A 15,764-nucleotide genomic window follows, 5' to 3' on the forward strand; every position below is an offset into this window, starting at 1 on the left:
CCTCCAGTCTGCATCTCAAAATATCCTTGGGCAGGATGCTGGACCACAACTTTCATATATGCATCTATCAAGAAGGTTTAAATTATCGCCCTGCTGGAGACTCTTTGTTTCCCATGTATGTGCGGGTCCTCTGTGGAATCACCAGCTTCCTCTCACAGAGCAAAGACAAGCATGTCAGATTAACTGAAGTGTAAGTATGAGTGTGAATGCTTGTCTGTCTTAGCCCTGTGACCTGTCCAAAGTATATCCTGCCTCTCTCCCAGTGATAGCAGGGATAGGTTAGCAGCCCTGAATCAGATCAGCAACACAAACTGACATGGCTTGTGGTCTGTAAAGCACTTTACAGTCATGTTTTGAAAAATTCTGTACAAATAAAACTTTATTTGTATTATTCTGACACTGTTTGACTGCAGGTCTCAAACCAGTGTTAAATTGGATTGATTTTACTTGTAATGGTTTTCCATCCCACACTCATCAATAAGCATGCTGGAGATTTGTTTTTCATTTACAGTAATTACCTGCCGCAGGTTTTACTACTTTCCTTGACACTGGTTTACCACTTTCCGTGTAGGCTTGGGCGCATGTTGACAGACCTAGAAGCCCTCCCCCCAACCCTCACCCGCAACCGCCTTCTGTGTGTGTCGTCACCGAAGTTCGGCACAACACATTTAGACTTGTCCTTTCGCTCTGCTCATCCAAATCCAGGCTCCCAGTGGGGTTGAAGTCTTGAACCAAAAGTACAAAAGATTATGTTGTGAGTCCATTACTGTACTGAAAAAAAAGAAAAAAGAATGAATGTGTGGAAGCATGCCCTGCTGATTACATAATACCATGGCTGTCAGTCAAGACTAATGAGAAGAAACTAACAGAGTGGCAATCTGCAAAGTTTGCCCTTTAATAATGTGTAATGATTTTAATGATTTGTGGCAGCTGAGGCATAAACAATACACTGTGGTGTAATGTTAACAACAGATTACCCCCCCCCCCCCCCCCCCCCCCCCCCCCCACCCTCACGTCCTCACCTGAATAGACATCAAGGTTCATTATTCACCCTTTTTTAGAAAACACATGATGCAGTTCCAGCAGGGGGGTTGCACTTGCAGCAATTAGACGAATTAGACAAGAAACCTTTTTTTGGATATTTAAACATTTTGCCTGTTATGTAACGATATCGACAGACAAAGGCATAATTAAATCATCGATACGGAAACGAAGAAAAGTGCCACTTCTCACCACAGAACGCTCACCTTTGTCCTCCCTCCACACAGAGTCTGGTGTCAGTTCCTGTGCCCTATTTTTCTCTGACATGTTCAGACTTTTTCTTTTTTATAAAGCTCTGAAAACTCTGTGGTTGAGCATCATCTTGAGCTGAGTTTCTGCTTTTTACTAAGACACTCATGTGGGCCAGGATGAAGTGTTAGCTGTGGGTAAAAACAAATCTGTTTTCAAGTGTACTGCTTTCTTTTTCTTGCTTGTTTTGTTTTTTTATAGGCTGCAATAGTGTGAAGAAGCACCACATTTGCACCACTGCTCACATCTGAAGTCAGACACTGAAACTCTGTTTATGTTTACTGTCAATTCTAGCTTTTAGAGAAAGTCTTACCTCGTATAGTGCTAAGAGATGTCTTTATATGCAAAAAATACAAAAAGATGCAGGATGACACCGTCACCTTTTGGCTTTCTTTTCTGTGCAGGAAGTCGTTCTTGCATCAAGAGGTTATTCTCAGAATTTCTGATGTGTTGTAAGAGTCTAGCAGGTGCTTACAATACTGGGTTTGTTTTTGACATTAATAGACTGTTTATGGGCTGAAAAGCTGTTTCTGCGTGTCTGTTTGTCTGAAACTGGCAGTTCAGTCTTGACTTTGAGATGGAGGCTTTGATCACAGCAAGAATTGAAACCTTAAAGAAAAATCGTTACAGTAGAAGCATTTTTAATGGCAAAAAGATAACAATCCACTTCTCTTTAGTCTCAGGAATTTAGTTGAGGAATGATTTAATTTAGCTCAGTTTTGAGACAAAGTACAATCATCATAGGAATAAAAGCAGTTTGATAAAGACATGAAGATGTACAGTTACTTATATACACAGCTAAAAAATAAATAAATAATGGATCATTGAGCTGGTCAGTTAAGTCGCAGAGGGGGTTTTTAATCAGGTTCAGCTGCTTCGGTGTTCATGAAATTAACAGTAGAGGCATCGATGAGACAAAACCTGAAACAGGAACAGTTTTGCAGGTGGAGGTCACAGGTTTTTTTTCCCCCTTCTTCATCTTTTCTCATCATTTTTTTTTATTAGTTTTGCATTTTTCTAAAGGTTAGTTTTGCATTGTCACTGCTGGCAGCATGAGGCGATATCTGGACCCTACAGATGGTGCACAGCATAGTTCAAATCATCAATACGTGCCATTGCCAGAAGGCTTGCTGTGTCTCTCAGCACAGTCTCAAGAGCATGGAAGAGATTCCAGGAGACAGGCAGTTACTCTAGGAGAGCTGTACAGGGGTGTAGAAAGTCCTTAACCCATCAGGACCGGTATTTGCTCCTTTGTGCAAGGAGGAACAGGATGAGAGAGCTACAATGCCAGAGCTACGAAGTGACCTCTAGCAGGCAACTGGTGGCTTGAATGTCTCTGACGAAACAATCAGAAACAGATTTCACGATTGTGACTTAAGGGGCTGACATCTTGTAGTGACCCCTGTGCTCACTGCCCTGCACTGTGGTGCCACACTGGGAGTAGCTTTAGAATACTAGAAACAATACTAGAAACTGTGCTTTTCACAGATGAGAGCAGACTCGCCCTGGAGAATGTTGTGCTGCCAGAAACATCTTTCAGTGTGACAGATTTGGTGGTGGGTCGGTGCTGGTCTGGGGAGGCACATCCATAGAGGGATGCACAAACGTCTACAAGCAGGCAACGGCACCCTGACTCTCCATTAGGTATCAGGATGAAGTCCTTTGACCCATTTTTCTTTTCATTTTTATGAGCTGTATACTTGGCACTAACAAACAGCTGACTTTATGTTTTACTTGTGATTTTCACAAGACCTTCACTTACAACACATGCTCAGCTGAAACCTATACAAGTGACAGACGATATACAAAGACATACACTTTCAACTTATTAGACCACATGACCATGTGGCATGAAACTGATCTTAAAGCTGGAAAAAAAGGTTAAAGTTCAAACACATCCCATCACATGTCTTGAAGACATGAAAAAAAAATCTTACATCATGGCTACAGTTTAATCCAAAAAAGTCTAATTCTAAACAGAATTTGTCGTTTATGTCAGAGGGCTAATTTTAAAAGCCGACTCTTTTGGTTTTATTACATTCTGTATTATTAGAAAGCGAAAACCAAAAAAAGAAAAAAGAAAAAAAGAAGTGACTCAATGGACCTTATATGGTACACTTCCTGGAGACGGTTGCTACAACAGTTTGTATCCTCTTGGTTACCGTTTGTTGTCAGGCCTAAACACTGACATTAACAAGCTAACAGTTAGCTAGAGTATCTGGGGTTTTCTGAAAGATGGCTTTTGCTTCACACAGTCACAGAGATCCAAGCGGAACATACACCTTCTCCAGCCGCCCCAGAGCTGTCGAGAACCGCTCAAAGTACAGCGAGACGTCGACTGAAGAGTACGGTGCCGTTGTTCATGGTGTCTTAGATGCGAGCTTATAAGTGGCTAACTGTACCTGAAATATAGCATATTGGCTGTGGAAATAAAATCCACTACAGCGGCTTTACTGACTGTAAGAAAAAGTAGCTGAAGTTTATATTTCATTTACAAGTAATAAAAATCCGAGAGCTAAAGCATCCTGTTACTTGAATAATTGAGTAAATCAGATAGTTGTGGTCAGAAGTTTAAATACACTCGTCATGGGCACGAATGGCACTATAATTTTGGGATTTTAATGATTTCTTTGAACTGTTCTTTTTTCTATGTTGAAATGATTATACAGCATACTTCTTTAATGCCAATAATTAGGTGCAAAAGTATAAACACAGGCTCAAATCATACATGTATCTTTTGAGATTTAAATGTAGGTGCTGAAGGTACTACATTTTTAATAGGCCAAGACCTAATAAACAATCATGATTATGCACAACTGGTAGTTTCTTTTAACCAGCATAAAAATGATTGGAGCCATTTCTATACAACTCCAGATTTCTGGATCATCAGTTCAGACAACTGTTAGAATGTGTTACCACTTTTCCAGACCTAAACGGTTACCTCAGATGAGAAGAAATTGGTTAGGATGTTCACCAACAAGGTTCAAACCTAAGAACGCTGTACCAGCTGGCTAGTATGGTGGTGGTCGCATCAAGCTCTGGGGATGTTTTGCTGCCAGTTGCACGCTTTGTGCAGCATACAAGTAAAAATAATGAAGAAGGATTACCTCCAAATTTTTCAACTTCACTTCAAATCAAAAGCCACATGGCTGAAACTTGAACAATAATGCTGAACACAAATCAAACTGGTTTTGGATTAATGAAGCAGGCTAACATTGAGCTTCTCGAATGACCTTTCCAAAGCCCCGACCTCCTTGAAAATATGGCGACTACACTTAAAAGCCATGTGTGAACCTGGAAATCAAGGGATTTAAATGAATTCTACTAATTCTGACACTGAATTGAAGTGGTTGAAGGACATTTAATCAATTATAAAGGGAGGTATGTGCAAATATTTCAGAAAGATTTTCAGCCTTTGAATTCCCACAGACCTAATAGAGTCAAAGCAGTTGATGGTTGTTTAGAAGTGGTGAACATTTATAGGTGCTGGAAATAGTTGGAAACTTTTTGCATGCATTAAAATGAATTGTCGTCTTCCTGCAGGACAAAGCGTCATTATGGAAACATTATGTATGATCGCCGTGTTGTCAGAGGAAATACGTACGCCAAGCATATCCTACCAACTGTAAGTGTGAAACATTCATTTTCTGTTTTTTGTGCAGTGTAGGTTGTAGTTCTTTCCTTCTTTTCCCCACTGATAGACAGCTCAGCCAGACCCTGCAGAGATACGAAGACAACAGGCCAACAGGAGACGAGCCATCGCTCGAAAACAGGCCAGGGAGCAATTTAGACCCAACACTCCTGAAGCACTGGAGGGCAGAAAACACACTGATGTACAAACTGGTAAAATAATTCCCTGGACAACTTCGGCACATGTAAAATAATTATTTCTGACTCCAAAAACATGGAGTTTTTATAATGAGCTTGCTTAATTTTCAGAGCTCTACCTTGAAGAACTGAGCAATATTATTGCAACTACGGACATTGAGTGTCAGACTGACCCCTTCCTGGACAGACCAGCAACTCCACTCTTCATACCTGCCAAATCTGGCAAAGATGTCGAAACACAGATAGAAGAGGGAGAGGTAAGTAGTCCCAGTGGAAGGTTTGTTTAATAGCATTAACATAGTTCTAATAAAAAAAGGTTAGACCTGTTTGTTGCCTTCTGTTTTTCTGGAGGAGCCAATAACCCAGACCTAGACTTCTCTTTATAAGGCTGCCAATCACTTTGGCTCGGAGACTAAAGTACAGAATTTACTATACATTCAGGCATGTTTTGAGGCAAAACCTTTTTTCAAATTTAGTTGGCAGGGGACAAACATGCAGAAATGAGCTTGCTTTACAGGCGTTACTTCTTTTGGTTATTTTTTCTTTCTGTGTTTTAACAATTCTCTAGTTATTCTACATTTTGTTTTGGCTTTTTAACCATTTTGACCATATTTTAACCGGGCCGATCGTGGCTCAAGAGTTGGGAGTTCGCCTTGTAATCGGAAGGTTGCCGGTTCGTGCCCCGGCTTGGACAGTCTCGGTCGTTGTGTCCTTGGGCAAGACACTTCATCTGTTGCCTACTGGTGGTGGTCAGAGGGCCCGGTGGCGCCAGTGTCCGGCAGCCTCGCCTCTGTCAGTGCGCCCCAGGGTGGCTGTGGCTACAATGTAGCTTGCCATCACATGTGTGTGTGAATGGGTGGATGACTGGTTGTGTAAAGCGCTTTGGGGTCCTTAGGGACTAGAAAAGCGCTATACAAATACAGGCCATTTTTTTAACCATATTAATTTGTAATTTGGGTTTCATTATTTTATTTTATTCACTGGTTGGAGGTCATTTAATATTATTTTTTTCTGGTTTATTTATTTTGAAGTTGATTTTTCTTTCTTATTCCATGTTGCTCTGTTTTATTATCAGCTTGTCAGTAATCAAGACTCAAGTGTTGGTCTTTGCCTTTAATTCTGTTGCCTGTGAATTGCCCAACTTTGTGGAACTGAAAAAGAAAAGTGCTGCTAATTTATTTTGACTTTGTAAGGTAGTAATGAAAACAAGTTTTTAAATATTGTAAAATTCACAGTAAAACACCACTTTTTTATACTCGCCCTATGCAGCTGTTTGACTTTGACATTGAGGTGCAGCCAGTGTTGGAGGTCTTGGTGGGTAAGACAATCGAACAGTCTCTGCTGGAGGTGATGGAGGAGGAGGAGCTTGCCTGTCTGAAGGCCCAGCAAAGAGCCTTCGAGGAGCTTCGAAATAATGAGCTGGCAGAGGTGCAGCGGCTCCAGGAGATGGAGAGACGACACAACGAGGAGAAGGTATTCAAGTTCTAGAAACGGTCTCTTTATCCAAACATGTCTGTCTGCAGCCTGTAAACCCTAAACATGCAACTGGACTTATGCTAACCAGGTTTTAAGTTTTGAACTTAAAGTACCATTTTGTTATCTATTATAATTACACTCACTGGCCACTTTAATAGGTACCCCTGTTGCACTTCCCATTAATGCAAATATTAGCCAGTCACAGGCCAGCAACTCAATCCATCATCAGCTTGGGTTCTCTTTAAGTGCTCCAGCTTCCTCTTCACAGCCCAAAGACAAGCATTTAGTAGGGTTGGGTTAATTGGTGATTCTAAATTGACAATGAGTGTGAATGTTTGTCTGTCTCTTTGTGTTAGCCCTGTGACAAACTGGCAACCTGTCCAGGGTCTGCTTCCGCTACGACTACTGGACAGGCCCCAGCTCCCTCATAACCCTGAATTAGATAAGCTGAAGAAACTGCATCGTTGTTGGCAAAATTAACATTGGAACTGCCAGACTGCTCTGAGGTGATATGAAGGCAATCAAAAGAATCACTTGTTATGAACCTTAAAGCAGATGGACTACAGCAGCAGAAGAAAAGCACACCAGGTGCCACTCCTGTCAGCTAAGACCAGGAAACTGGCTACAATTGCCTGATCTGATCAATCTTGATTTCTGCTGTGAAATTTGGATGGTAGGGTCCAAATTTGGTGAAACATAGAAATTTCAATAGGGTCCATGTCAAGCTGGAGCCAAATCTCTGAGGAGTGTTTCCATCGCCTTGCTTAATCCATACAATGAAGAATCAAAACAGTTCTCAAGGCAAAAGTGGGTCCTGCCCCTTATTAGCGTGGTGTACCTAATAAAGTGGGAACAGTTTAGACATCTATTTCCTGTCAAGATTAGCTGTTGTAGATATGTGTGGTGATTCATCATCTTTTTAAAAAAAAAAGAAGTCACACAGGGAGCACAAATAATGTTGCCAGAGAAACAGTGTCATCAAACCAAGTCTGATATGGTAGTAATGTCACAGTGCTGATGAAGCAGATTAACTGTGTTTGAGTACTAAAATTCATATTTATGAGTCACTATGCATACTCCTGTAGTGAAGCTACATGAGTATGATCTCACTGACATTTTTTAGATATAATAGAGGTCATAGTGTTTGTGCACTGCTTACACCTGCTAGGTATGGTGGAGAATTTCAGGATTTCAGACATCATGAATGTGAGTTTTTTGGTGCCAGATTAAACAGATTAATCTGGGTTCTTTCCTCCCTCAGGAGCGTAGAATTGCACAGCAGAGGGAGGTGCTGAGGAAAGAAAAGGAGATTGCAGAGAAGATCGCCGCCCGGGCGTACACCCAGCAGTACTTGGCCGGTCTTCTACCCGCTGTCTTTACCTCACTAAGAAGGCACGGCTACTTTTACAACCCCGTGGAGAAAGGTCGGCCTACTTGACACACGAGGGTGCCGCTGCCCTCTGTTGCTAAAGCGTAATTTCCTTACATCTGTGTCTATTAATAGATGAAAAGGTAATTTTCTCAAACTTTGCGGATGAATCATATCTGTGGTTTTGATTTACAGATATCGAGACTAATTTCTTCCCATGGCTGATGGACGAGGTGAACAACAGGGTGGAAAGGAGATACACAGCAAGAGAGATTCTTGACAGTAAGAGACATTAGTTATTTTATTTCATTTTTTGATGACATCCCTTTTTTTGAGATTTTTTGGGTTGATGTATGCAAACCTAAATTTGCTATATTTAACAAAAACTTCTGCATAGCTATGTTTAAGTATTTTTTTTTCCAGCTTATCATTTTCTGTAGTCCACTCATCATTGCTGTAGATTTTCTGTAATTATACTTTTATTTAGCATTAGTTTTTTTTTATCACTTCAAAGTGCTTTATAAGTTCAAACCAACTCAAATAGAAAGCAGAGAAATGAAAAGAATGGGACGTGCCACTCAAATTGAAATCTATTTGAGGATTCTGTAACAGCACTGAGGGTGGAGGAAGTACACCTTGCAGGTGAAAAAAGGCTTTTTAAAAACTTTATTTTAGACCCAGGTCAGCAAGTTTTAAAGCCTTTAAACATTAGATTTGACTGGTGACCATGTGTGCAGTTTATAAATGACTGATGAAATTAGTCATTTATAATAATTGGGCAAATAATTGAGAGGAAATAGCAGTTTTAAAAAAAAAATTCTAAAAAACTTGGTTCAGGAGGGTAGAGGTCTGCATTTACTTCTTGTAAACTTTTCCCCAGCATGCATTGTGTGACTACCATCTAGTGGCGCGTGATAAACATTACAGCTGTCACTGAAGTCAAACAGGACGGGGTGGGGTTGCACCTGTGTGACTGAAACATTTCCATGTTTTTGTCTGTTTCAGCTATGATCTACGATGTAACCCAGAAGAGACTTGAGCGCTTCAACGAGGAAGAGACACAGCCAGAAAAGTCTGATTCATAGAGAGATTTATACACAAGTATTTACCACAAATAAAAGTTTTTCTTCATGAACTGGTTTTTGTTTACGGCTCCAAACCCAGGCTACCAACAGGGAAGGTAATAACTGCCCTCAGGTGGACAAACTATGCCATGTCAACATTCATACTTTGGTTGAAGGGTGGCTCTTCTTAACTTTTTAAGTTAAGTGTCTTTCATTGGCTGTTCATAAATGACTGATATGATAGATCGGTAAATAGCTAATATCAAATGATATTAGACAGGAGGCCAAGGTGAAGGTGGCAGAGCTGGAATTGAAGATGTTAAGATTTACATCTGGAGTTGCATGAATGGGCAAGATTAGAAATCAGCATATCAAAGTGACAACTCATGTTGAGTGGTTTGGAGTCAAAGTAGAAAAGTGAGGCTGAGATGTTTTGGCCATATAGTAGTGGAGGAGGAACAGAGAAAGACCTCAGAGAAGATTCATGGATGTAGTGAAGGAGGACATGCAGAGGGTTGGTGTGACAGGATATGAGGAATAGGATGAGATAAAGGCAGATGAGCCTCTGGGGAGACCTCTAAAGGGAGCAGCACAAAAAAGCAAAGATGATGACATCGGCCTGTTTGATATATCAGTTAATAATAATAATAATAATAATAATAATAATAATGATAATAATAATAATGGATTGCATTTATATAGCGCTTTTCGGGACCCCTCAAAGCCCTTTACAATACCACTATTCACAGTGCTTTAAGTGGGCCGGTACGCGCCGGTACTCAGTACCGCCACTTCTAAATATAGCTCTTGAGAGTACCGCCACCTCTCCATGCGCCCAGAACGTGCTTTTAGCGTACCGGTACTCTCATTTGCACATCTGTTATAATCGTTTGGCTGCGCTGCCGCTTTTCAGAGCGCCCTTCACAAGCACGCTTCCTAATTCGTCCCACCGAGAGCAGAGACTACATTACCCATACACCAATGTGTTTTACAAGTGAAAAGCGCATGCGTCGCTTTTGCCGTTGTCATGTCAACAACTCAACGTGGTCCGGAGAGGTTGTGTAAAACGCCCAAACAGCTGCTCTGTTAAAATACAAAAACAATGAACACTTAATATGCTCTCCTGGCTTCAGACTCTGAGTAGTAAAAGAACAAGGTCAGAATCAGAGGACTCGCTGGCTGACACCCCACCAAGCCAGAATGATATCGCTGCAGGTCAGATGAAAGCTGCACTAGTGCCGCAGCCGCGGACGACGGCACTTTTTGCGACGACGAGGACGAGAATGACACCATTTCTACCGATGACAACAGCCGCGTTAGCGAGCATGAGTGGCCAGAATGTTGGTCCCAAGCACAAGTCCGGTATTTCTCCACAAATTACAAGTGGCTGATCAGCAGAAATCAAAAGTTGGGTTGTAGTGTGTGTAGTCAAGTTTGTGCTCGCGTGGACATGCAGCAAGGGCAGAGAGTGTCGCAGGAGTGGAGTGGGTGCTTAATCTCGTCTTTTGGAAGGGACAAGGCTGCACAACAAAACTCACTACGAAAAAAAATAAAAGAGCACAGAGACTCAATTTATCACAAGAAAGCAGTTGAAATAAAAGAGAAGGCAACACAAAATACAATGCAAAAACACATTGAAGATATGAGAAAGGCTGACTACGCTTCAACTTGCAATGTGTTTAGAACAGCTTATAAGATTGGCAAGCATGGGCGTCCCTTTACAGACATGCCAATAGATGTCCAGTTGCAAGTCTTAAATGGTGTCAAGATGGGCAGAGTTTTGCACTCTAATAACTCATGTGCAAATATACTGGATCACATTGCAGCTGAAATGAAAAAGAAGGTAGTCAATGACATAGTGATGAATGAAAGAAAATTGTGTGTGCTCATTGATGAATCCACTACAATAAGTGGAAAGTCTGTGCTTGTCGTGTGCCTGCGGTCAGCTATTTCCAGTGAAAATCCAGACACAATATTTTTTGAACTGATTGAGCTGCAGGGGACCACAGCAAAGGACATCACTGAAGCACTGTTAGGATGTCTTCATAATAATGGCTTTGACCCTCACTACCTACAGGAACATTTGTTGGCATTTGCTTGTGATGGAGCCTCAGTGATGCTTGGGAGGAAAGCAGGAGTTGCTGCGCAGCTTTGTTCCAAATTCCCTTACCTGTTTGTCTGGCATTGTTCCAATCACAGACTGGAACTGGCAGTTTGTGATGTTTTGAAGGAGGTAGGAGGAATCAACCACTTTAAAATATTCTTAGATCAGCTTTACTCCCTCTACCATGCATCACCAAAAAAACCAAAGGGAGTTAACCGAGAGTGCTCACAATGTTGGACAACGTCTCCTTGTGATAGGCTGTGTTTTATCAGTGCGTTGGGTTGCTTCAAGTGAGAGAACAGTGAAAGCAGTATGGGAGAACTACCAAGCTCTGCAGGTACACTTTACAAGTGCTGCTGCTGATACCAGCAGGGACTCAAGAGAGAGAGAGCAAAATACAAAGGACTCAATGATGTTCTCACTACTGTTTCTTTTGTGGTCAATCTTGGCATCATGTATGACGCTCTCACAGAACTCAGTGACCTCTCAAGAATGCTCCAGAGACGGGACATGACTTTGGATCAAGCCGACAGGCAGCTGGACCGACAAATCCGGGTGTTTGAGTCAATGGTATCCACACCTGGTCCCTACACACAAACTGCCATTGAAGCTGAAAAGGAGAAAATCTTCAGAAATGTATGCCTGCATGAAAATCAGAGGGTTAAAAAAATCAACCATGGCCAATTTTTCCATAGCCTGGCTGAAAATGTTAAGTGCAGGATGACTCCAACAACTTCCTCGCATGTCAGTAAAACCTCATCTGAAAAGACAGATAGTCACCTCCTCTCAGACATCAAGGTCCTCCAGTCTGACTCCTGGCCTGCATCTCTAGATATTCAATATGGGGATGCAGCAGTCAGACATTTATGTCAGAGATTCAGAGTTGGGGAGAGGGAAAGTGTCCTAGGATTTAGGGAGTATAAAGACCTTAAAGCTTCCAAGACACCAGCAGCCCTGAAGCCGCTTCTTACAGCTGTCCACACCATTGCAGTATCAACAAGTGAATGTGAGCGAGCTTTCAGCTCAATGAATGATACTTTGACAGATAAAAGAAACTCTCTCGACATCAAAAGGCTTTCAAATATGATTTTCCTGAAATGCAACGGACCACCCTTGGATCAGTTTAACGCACAAACATATGTGCAGACATGGCTGGCACTAGGGAGGAGAAGTGCAGCATCCACAAACTGCGAAGCCCAAAGTGAAAGGAAAGTGGAGCCCAAAACCTTTTGGAGCCTTTTCTAGGTAAAATGATTTGTACAGTATTTCTCATTTTTCATTTGGTGTACTGTGATTGTATTTTGCTGAATCTGCTTTTGTATATTTTTCAGGGGTAAAGAAATGAACCATCTTCAAGACTCAAGATTATATTCTACTGTTCTATGGTTATTATTTTTGGGTTGCTTCAAGTGAGAGAACAGTGAAAGTAGTATGGGAGAACTACCAAGCTCTGCAGGTACACTTTACAAGTGCTGCTGCTGATACCAGCAGGGACTCAAGAGAGAGAGCAAAATACAAATTATTTTATAATTTATTTTATATACATTTTGTGTAAAAAACAAAACAAAAAACTTTACAAGTGCTGCTGCTGATAGCAGCAGTGACTCAAGAGAGAGCAAAATACAAATTAGTTTATAATTTATTTTATGTACATTTTGTTAAAAAAAAATTTCAATACCTTTTTGCACATTTTATTTATGTTCAGTAGCTCTTTCTAGCTCAAGCAAATCCACAAACTAATAAAATGATTTATTATTTTGTATAAGGTTGTCTGTTGACTGTTGTATATAAAACCCATTCAATATAGTTGTTGTTACCTCAGGGGAGGCGAAAAAAAATAGAGTACCGGCACCTCTTTTGGGCCACTTAAAGCACTGACTATTCATTCACTCTCACATTCATACACTGGTGAAGGCAAGCTACAGTTAGCCACAGCTGCCCTGGGGCAGACTGACAGTTGGGCTCCAATGATTAGTAGTTCTGTGGGTCTTTTTTGCACTTATGAATTCGATGCAATAGTTGTCAATTATAGACCTATAAATAGAAACAACATGTTACAACCTCAAGATAATAGAATTATTAAAAAGCTGAAGTTCAGGTTTCCTCATTTTTCCCCCTTGAAGGCAAGCTTTTTCATTCAGTTCTGCAGTACAATTGTTCATTTACTGCTTATCTGAATTAAGTTCCTGTGTGCTTCTGAGCTGTCAACATACCAATGAAAGAAAATCAGCCAAAATCTAATGTTCAAAGAGCAATCTTAAAAAGATTATCATCGGCAGAGCAGGCAGTGAAACAGGTTTTAAGGAACTCCAGATATTCAAGAAGAGCATTCAAAGTGCCTTCCTGTGTATTTATCCATTTGCATCTGGCATCCGACTGCAAACAGTTTATTCAGGTGCTCTAACAGGCAAATTCAAGAATGCTTTGCATTACTGTGACTGTTCGGCTCCATTATCCCAGCACCCAGAAAATGTATTTAAAGCAGCTGATAATGTCTCCTGCTTTAAAAACCAGCGAGGATTAATATGTTGGTACCAGCTTTGTTTCATGGGTTTCAGGCTAACCTCCAGGTGTTAGAGACACACCTATTTTCAGTAGACTTTGCTTAGAAAGCGGTTGTGATGACGATGATGGTGCTGGTGAAGCTGTAGTTGTTGAAAGCGAGGTAACAGCAGAAGCAGGGGCAGGCGGGACTGTCACCTCGCTCTTTGGTTTCGTATTATGGTGAGAAGTAGGTCTACCTCCGATATATACGGTCTATTTTAATCCCGTCCTCTCATTGGCCGGTTCACCTCTGACGCCAGCTCTCGGTACAGCACGCGCAGGGCGGATGACACGCGCTATTTCCCGTGTTAAAGTTTCAGCAGTGATGCAACTCCGCGCTCAGGACAGGTGACACCTGAGTCTTTGCGCTCTAAATTGAGGAAGTATTAAAAAAACAATATTAAAAGACAGTTGCCAAAGTGACAGCGCTCTTAACACGACAACTTACCGGAAAAATAAAAGTTTATGTTGCTTGTTGTGGTTATTGAATGTTATTACACGATTTTCGTATAATGCACTGAAAATTTGGGCTACATAGGAAATAACTGACTATCTTAAAAGTAGAAATACCTTAACATGTCTAACTGGGTGCTGTTATTTTAAGGTCATAAAAGAGAAGCACAGTTTAAAAATAAACCTTCAAATTAAATAATAATTAAATAACAAAAAGATTAAATAGCATAATTTCATCACACTAACTTTAAATAAGAGCCATTGCACACCATACTTATATTTATTTATTGTTATTATCCCACTTAACGTTGCAGCTGAGGGCCCTGTGACAAACCACCAAGATCCCCCACTATAGCAGGGAAAACACCCAAAATGCTCATCAAACATCAATGAAACTATTAATGGTTTTGTTGGGAAGTCCCTCAGAGTTCCCTTACGGGTCCCAGGGGCCCCGAGTGGTGACCCTGCTGCCCTGCAGCCTGCAAGGGCGGCACACAGGGATGTATGAGCGCCATATTGCGCCTGACTGGAGCAGCAGCGGGAGAGGAAGTGTGCGGACCCGCCGTGCAAACCACCGTCTCATCTCTGGTAAGACTTTATTCTTATTTCAACACCTCCGTCCTGCTGACCGACCCCGGCAGCAAAGCAAGATGGAAGAGCTGCAAAATAAGACTTTGTTTGGTTTTATTTATTTATTTTTGCGCTCTTTGTTTGTGTTGCACTATACAAAGCAGGCAAATCTCACAACAGGTGTCTTTGGGATTATAATGGGAATGTGGCTGAGGGCGGCGCAGATGAAGCTTCTGCACAAAGGGGAGCATTAAGACAGCGTGGGTTTAGGAGCCCGCTTTCTAAATCTTTTACCGTGTATTTTTATTAGGAAATCTTTTTAGTGGAAAAAGTGGAACGTGTCATAAAGTGGGCTTGAGTCGTTTCCCCGTCGGTGTGGGTGTGTACCCAGAGCAGACATTACAGTCCCGGTGAAATATTCCCTGTCTGCCGTCACTTTGTCCCGTTTTGTCACACTGTAGCTGAGCACTGCTTGCGCTAAATGCACTGTAAAACAGCATTGTTTCTGTTGTCTACTTCTTTCTTTTTAATCGACTTTGTGACGCGATGCAGGCAAATATTGAGCATGAAAGGCTTCCGTTAATATGAAGTGGGGTGTGGATTTTTGAGATAATGACGTCTTCAAAATAAAAGACCAAAACCACAGACGGGTGGGGACCATTACGTTTATTAAAGGTAGTGGTTGAGGTGTGTTTCTGTACTAAAGCTAAGCTGCATGGTGTCTGTGTGACTCAGTGTTAAGGTAAAGCAAGATTTCAGGATATCCGGTGTTACATTTCAAAATAAAGCCTTTCAAGCGCGACATTTTTGGTATTCGTTGATAAAAGACAAGAAATGGCTGTAAGAGAATTTAAAAAAGCCAAACAACCAACATCACCATTTTACCTTGTTAATGTGTACAGGTGTATAGGTCAATGTGTATCAGTCTGTTGCTGGCTAACACAGATGGATAACCATATGTGTTAGATACACATTCACACTACCAGTTTAGAGTCACCACTTATCCTAACCCCACGTACGTGACAGCGCGTCATTGATCCACTGATAAGAAGTATGGTAGTGCCCA

The 15,764-nt window shown here is 41.3% G+C and overlaps 2 protein-coding genes across 2 annotated transcripts in view; both read left to right on the forward strand.

Moving 5' to 3' along the window:
- The first annotated feature begins 3,451 nt into the window (after positions 1-3,451).
- rsph3 (radial spoke head 3) lies at positions 3,452-9,097 on the forward strand. Its single transcript, XM_080882062.1, has 8 exons — positions 3,452-3,635; positions 4,834-4,915; positions 4,992-5,133; positions 5,230-5,375; positions 6,388-6,591; positions 7,856-8,018; positions 8,159-8,245; positions 8,969-9,097. The coding sequence occupies exons 1-8, from the start codon at positions 3,526-3,528 to the stop codon at positions 9,046-9,048; spliced, it is 1,014 nt and encodes a 337-aa protein (XP_080738188.1). The 5' UTR covers positions 3,452-3,525; the 3' UTR covers positions 9,049-9,097.
- A 5,505-nt stretch (positions 9,098-14,602) lies between these two features.
- Positions 14,603-15,764, forward strand: part of ezrb (ezrin b) — a 30,158-nt gene continuing 28,996 nt past the window's right edge. Inside the window, exon 1 of the mRNA XM_080883099.1 lies at positions 14,603-14,716. The gene's annotated coding sequence lies outside the window, so the exon portion shown is untranslated. The remainder of the gene's footprint in view (positions 14,717-15,764) is intronic.

This window comes from Rhamphochromis sp. 'chilingali' (genome assembly GCF_963969265.1).
Source record: "Rhamphochromis sp. 'chilingali' genome assembly, chromosome: 5".
NCBI classification, from domain to species: Eukaryota; Metazoa; Chordata; class Actinopteri; order Cichliformes; family Cichlidae; genus Rhamphochromis; species Rhamphochromis sp. 'chilingali'.

Excerpts from the sequence above, each read along its gene's own strand:
- rsph3 (XM_080882062.1), top strand. The coding sequence starts at position 3,526 with ATGGCTTTTGCTTCACACAGTCACAGAGATCCAAGCGGAACATACACC. Across the intron at positions 5,376-6,387 it reads CACAGATAGAAGAGGGAGAG|CTGTTTGACTTTGACATTGA; the intron begins GTAAGTAGTCCC and ends CGCCCTATGCAG. Across the intron at positions 6,592-7,855 it reads GACGACACAACGAGGAGAAG|GAGCGTAGAATTGCACAGCA; the intron begins GTATTCAAGTTC and ends TTCCTCCCTCAG.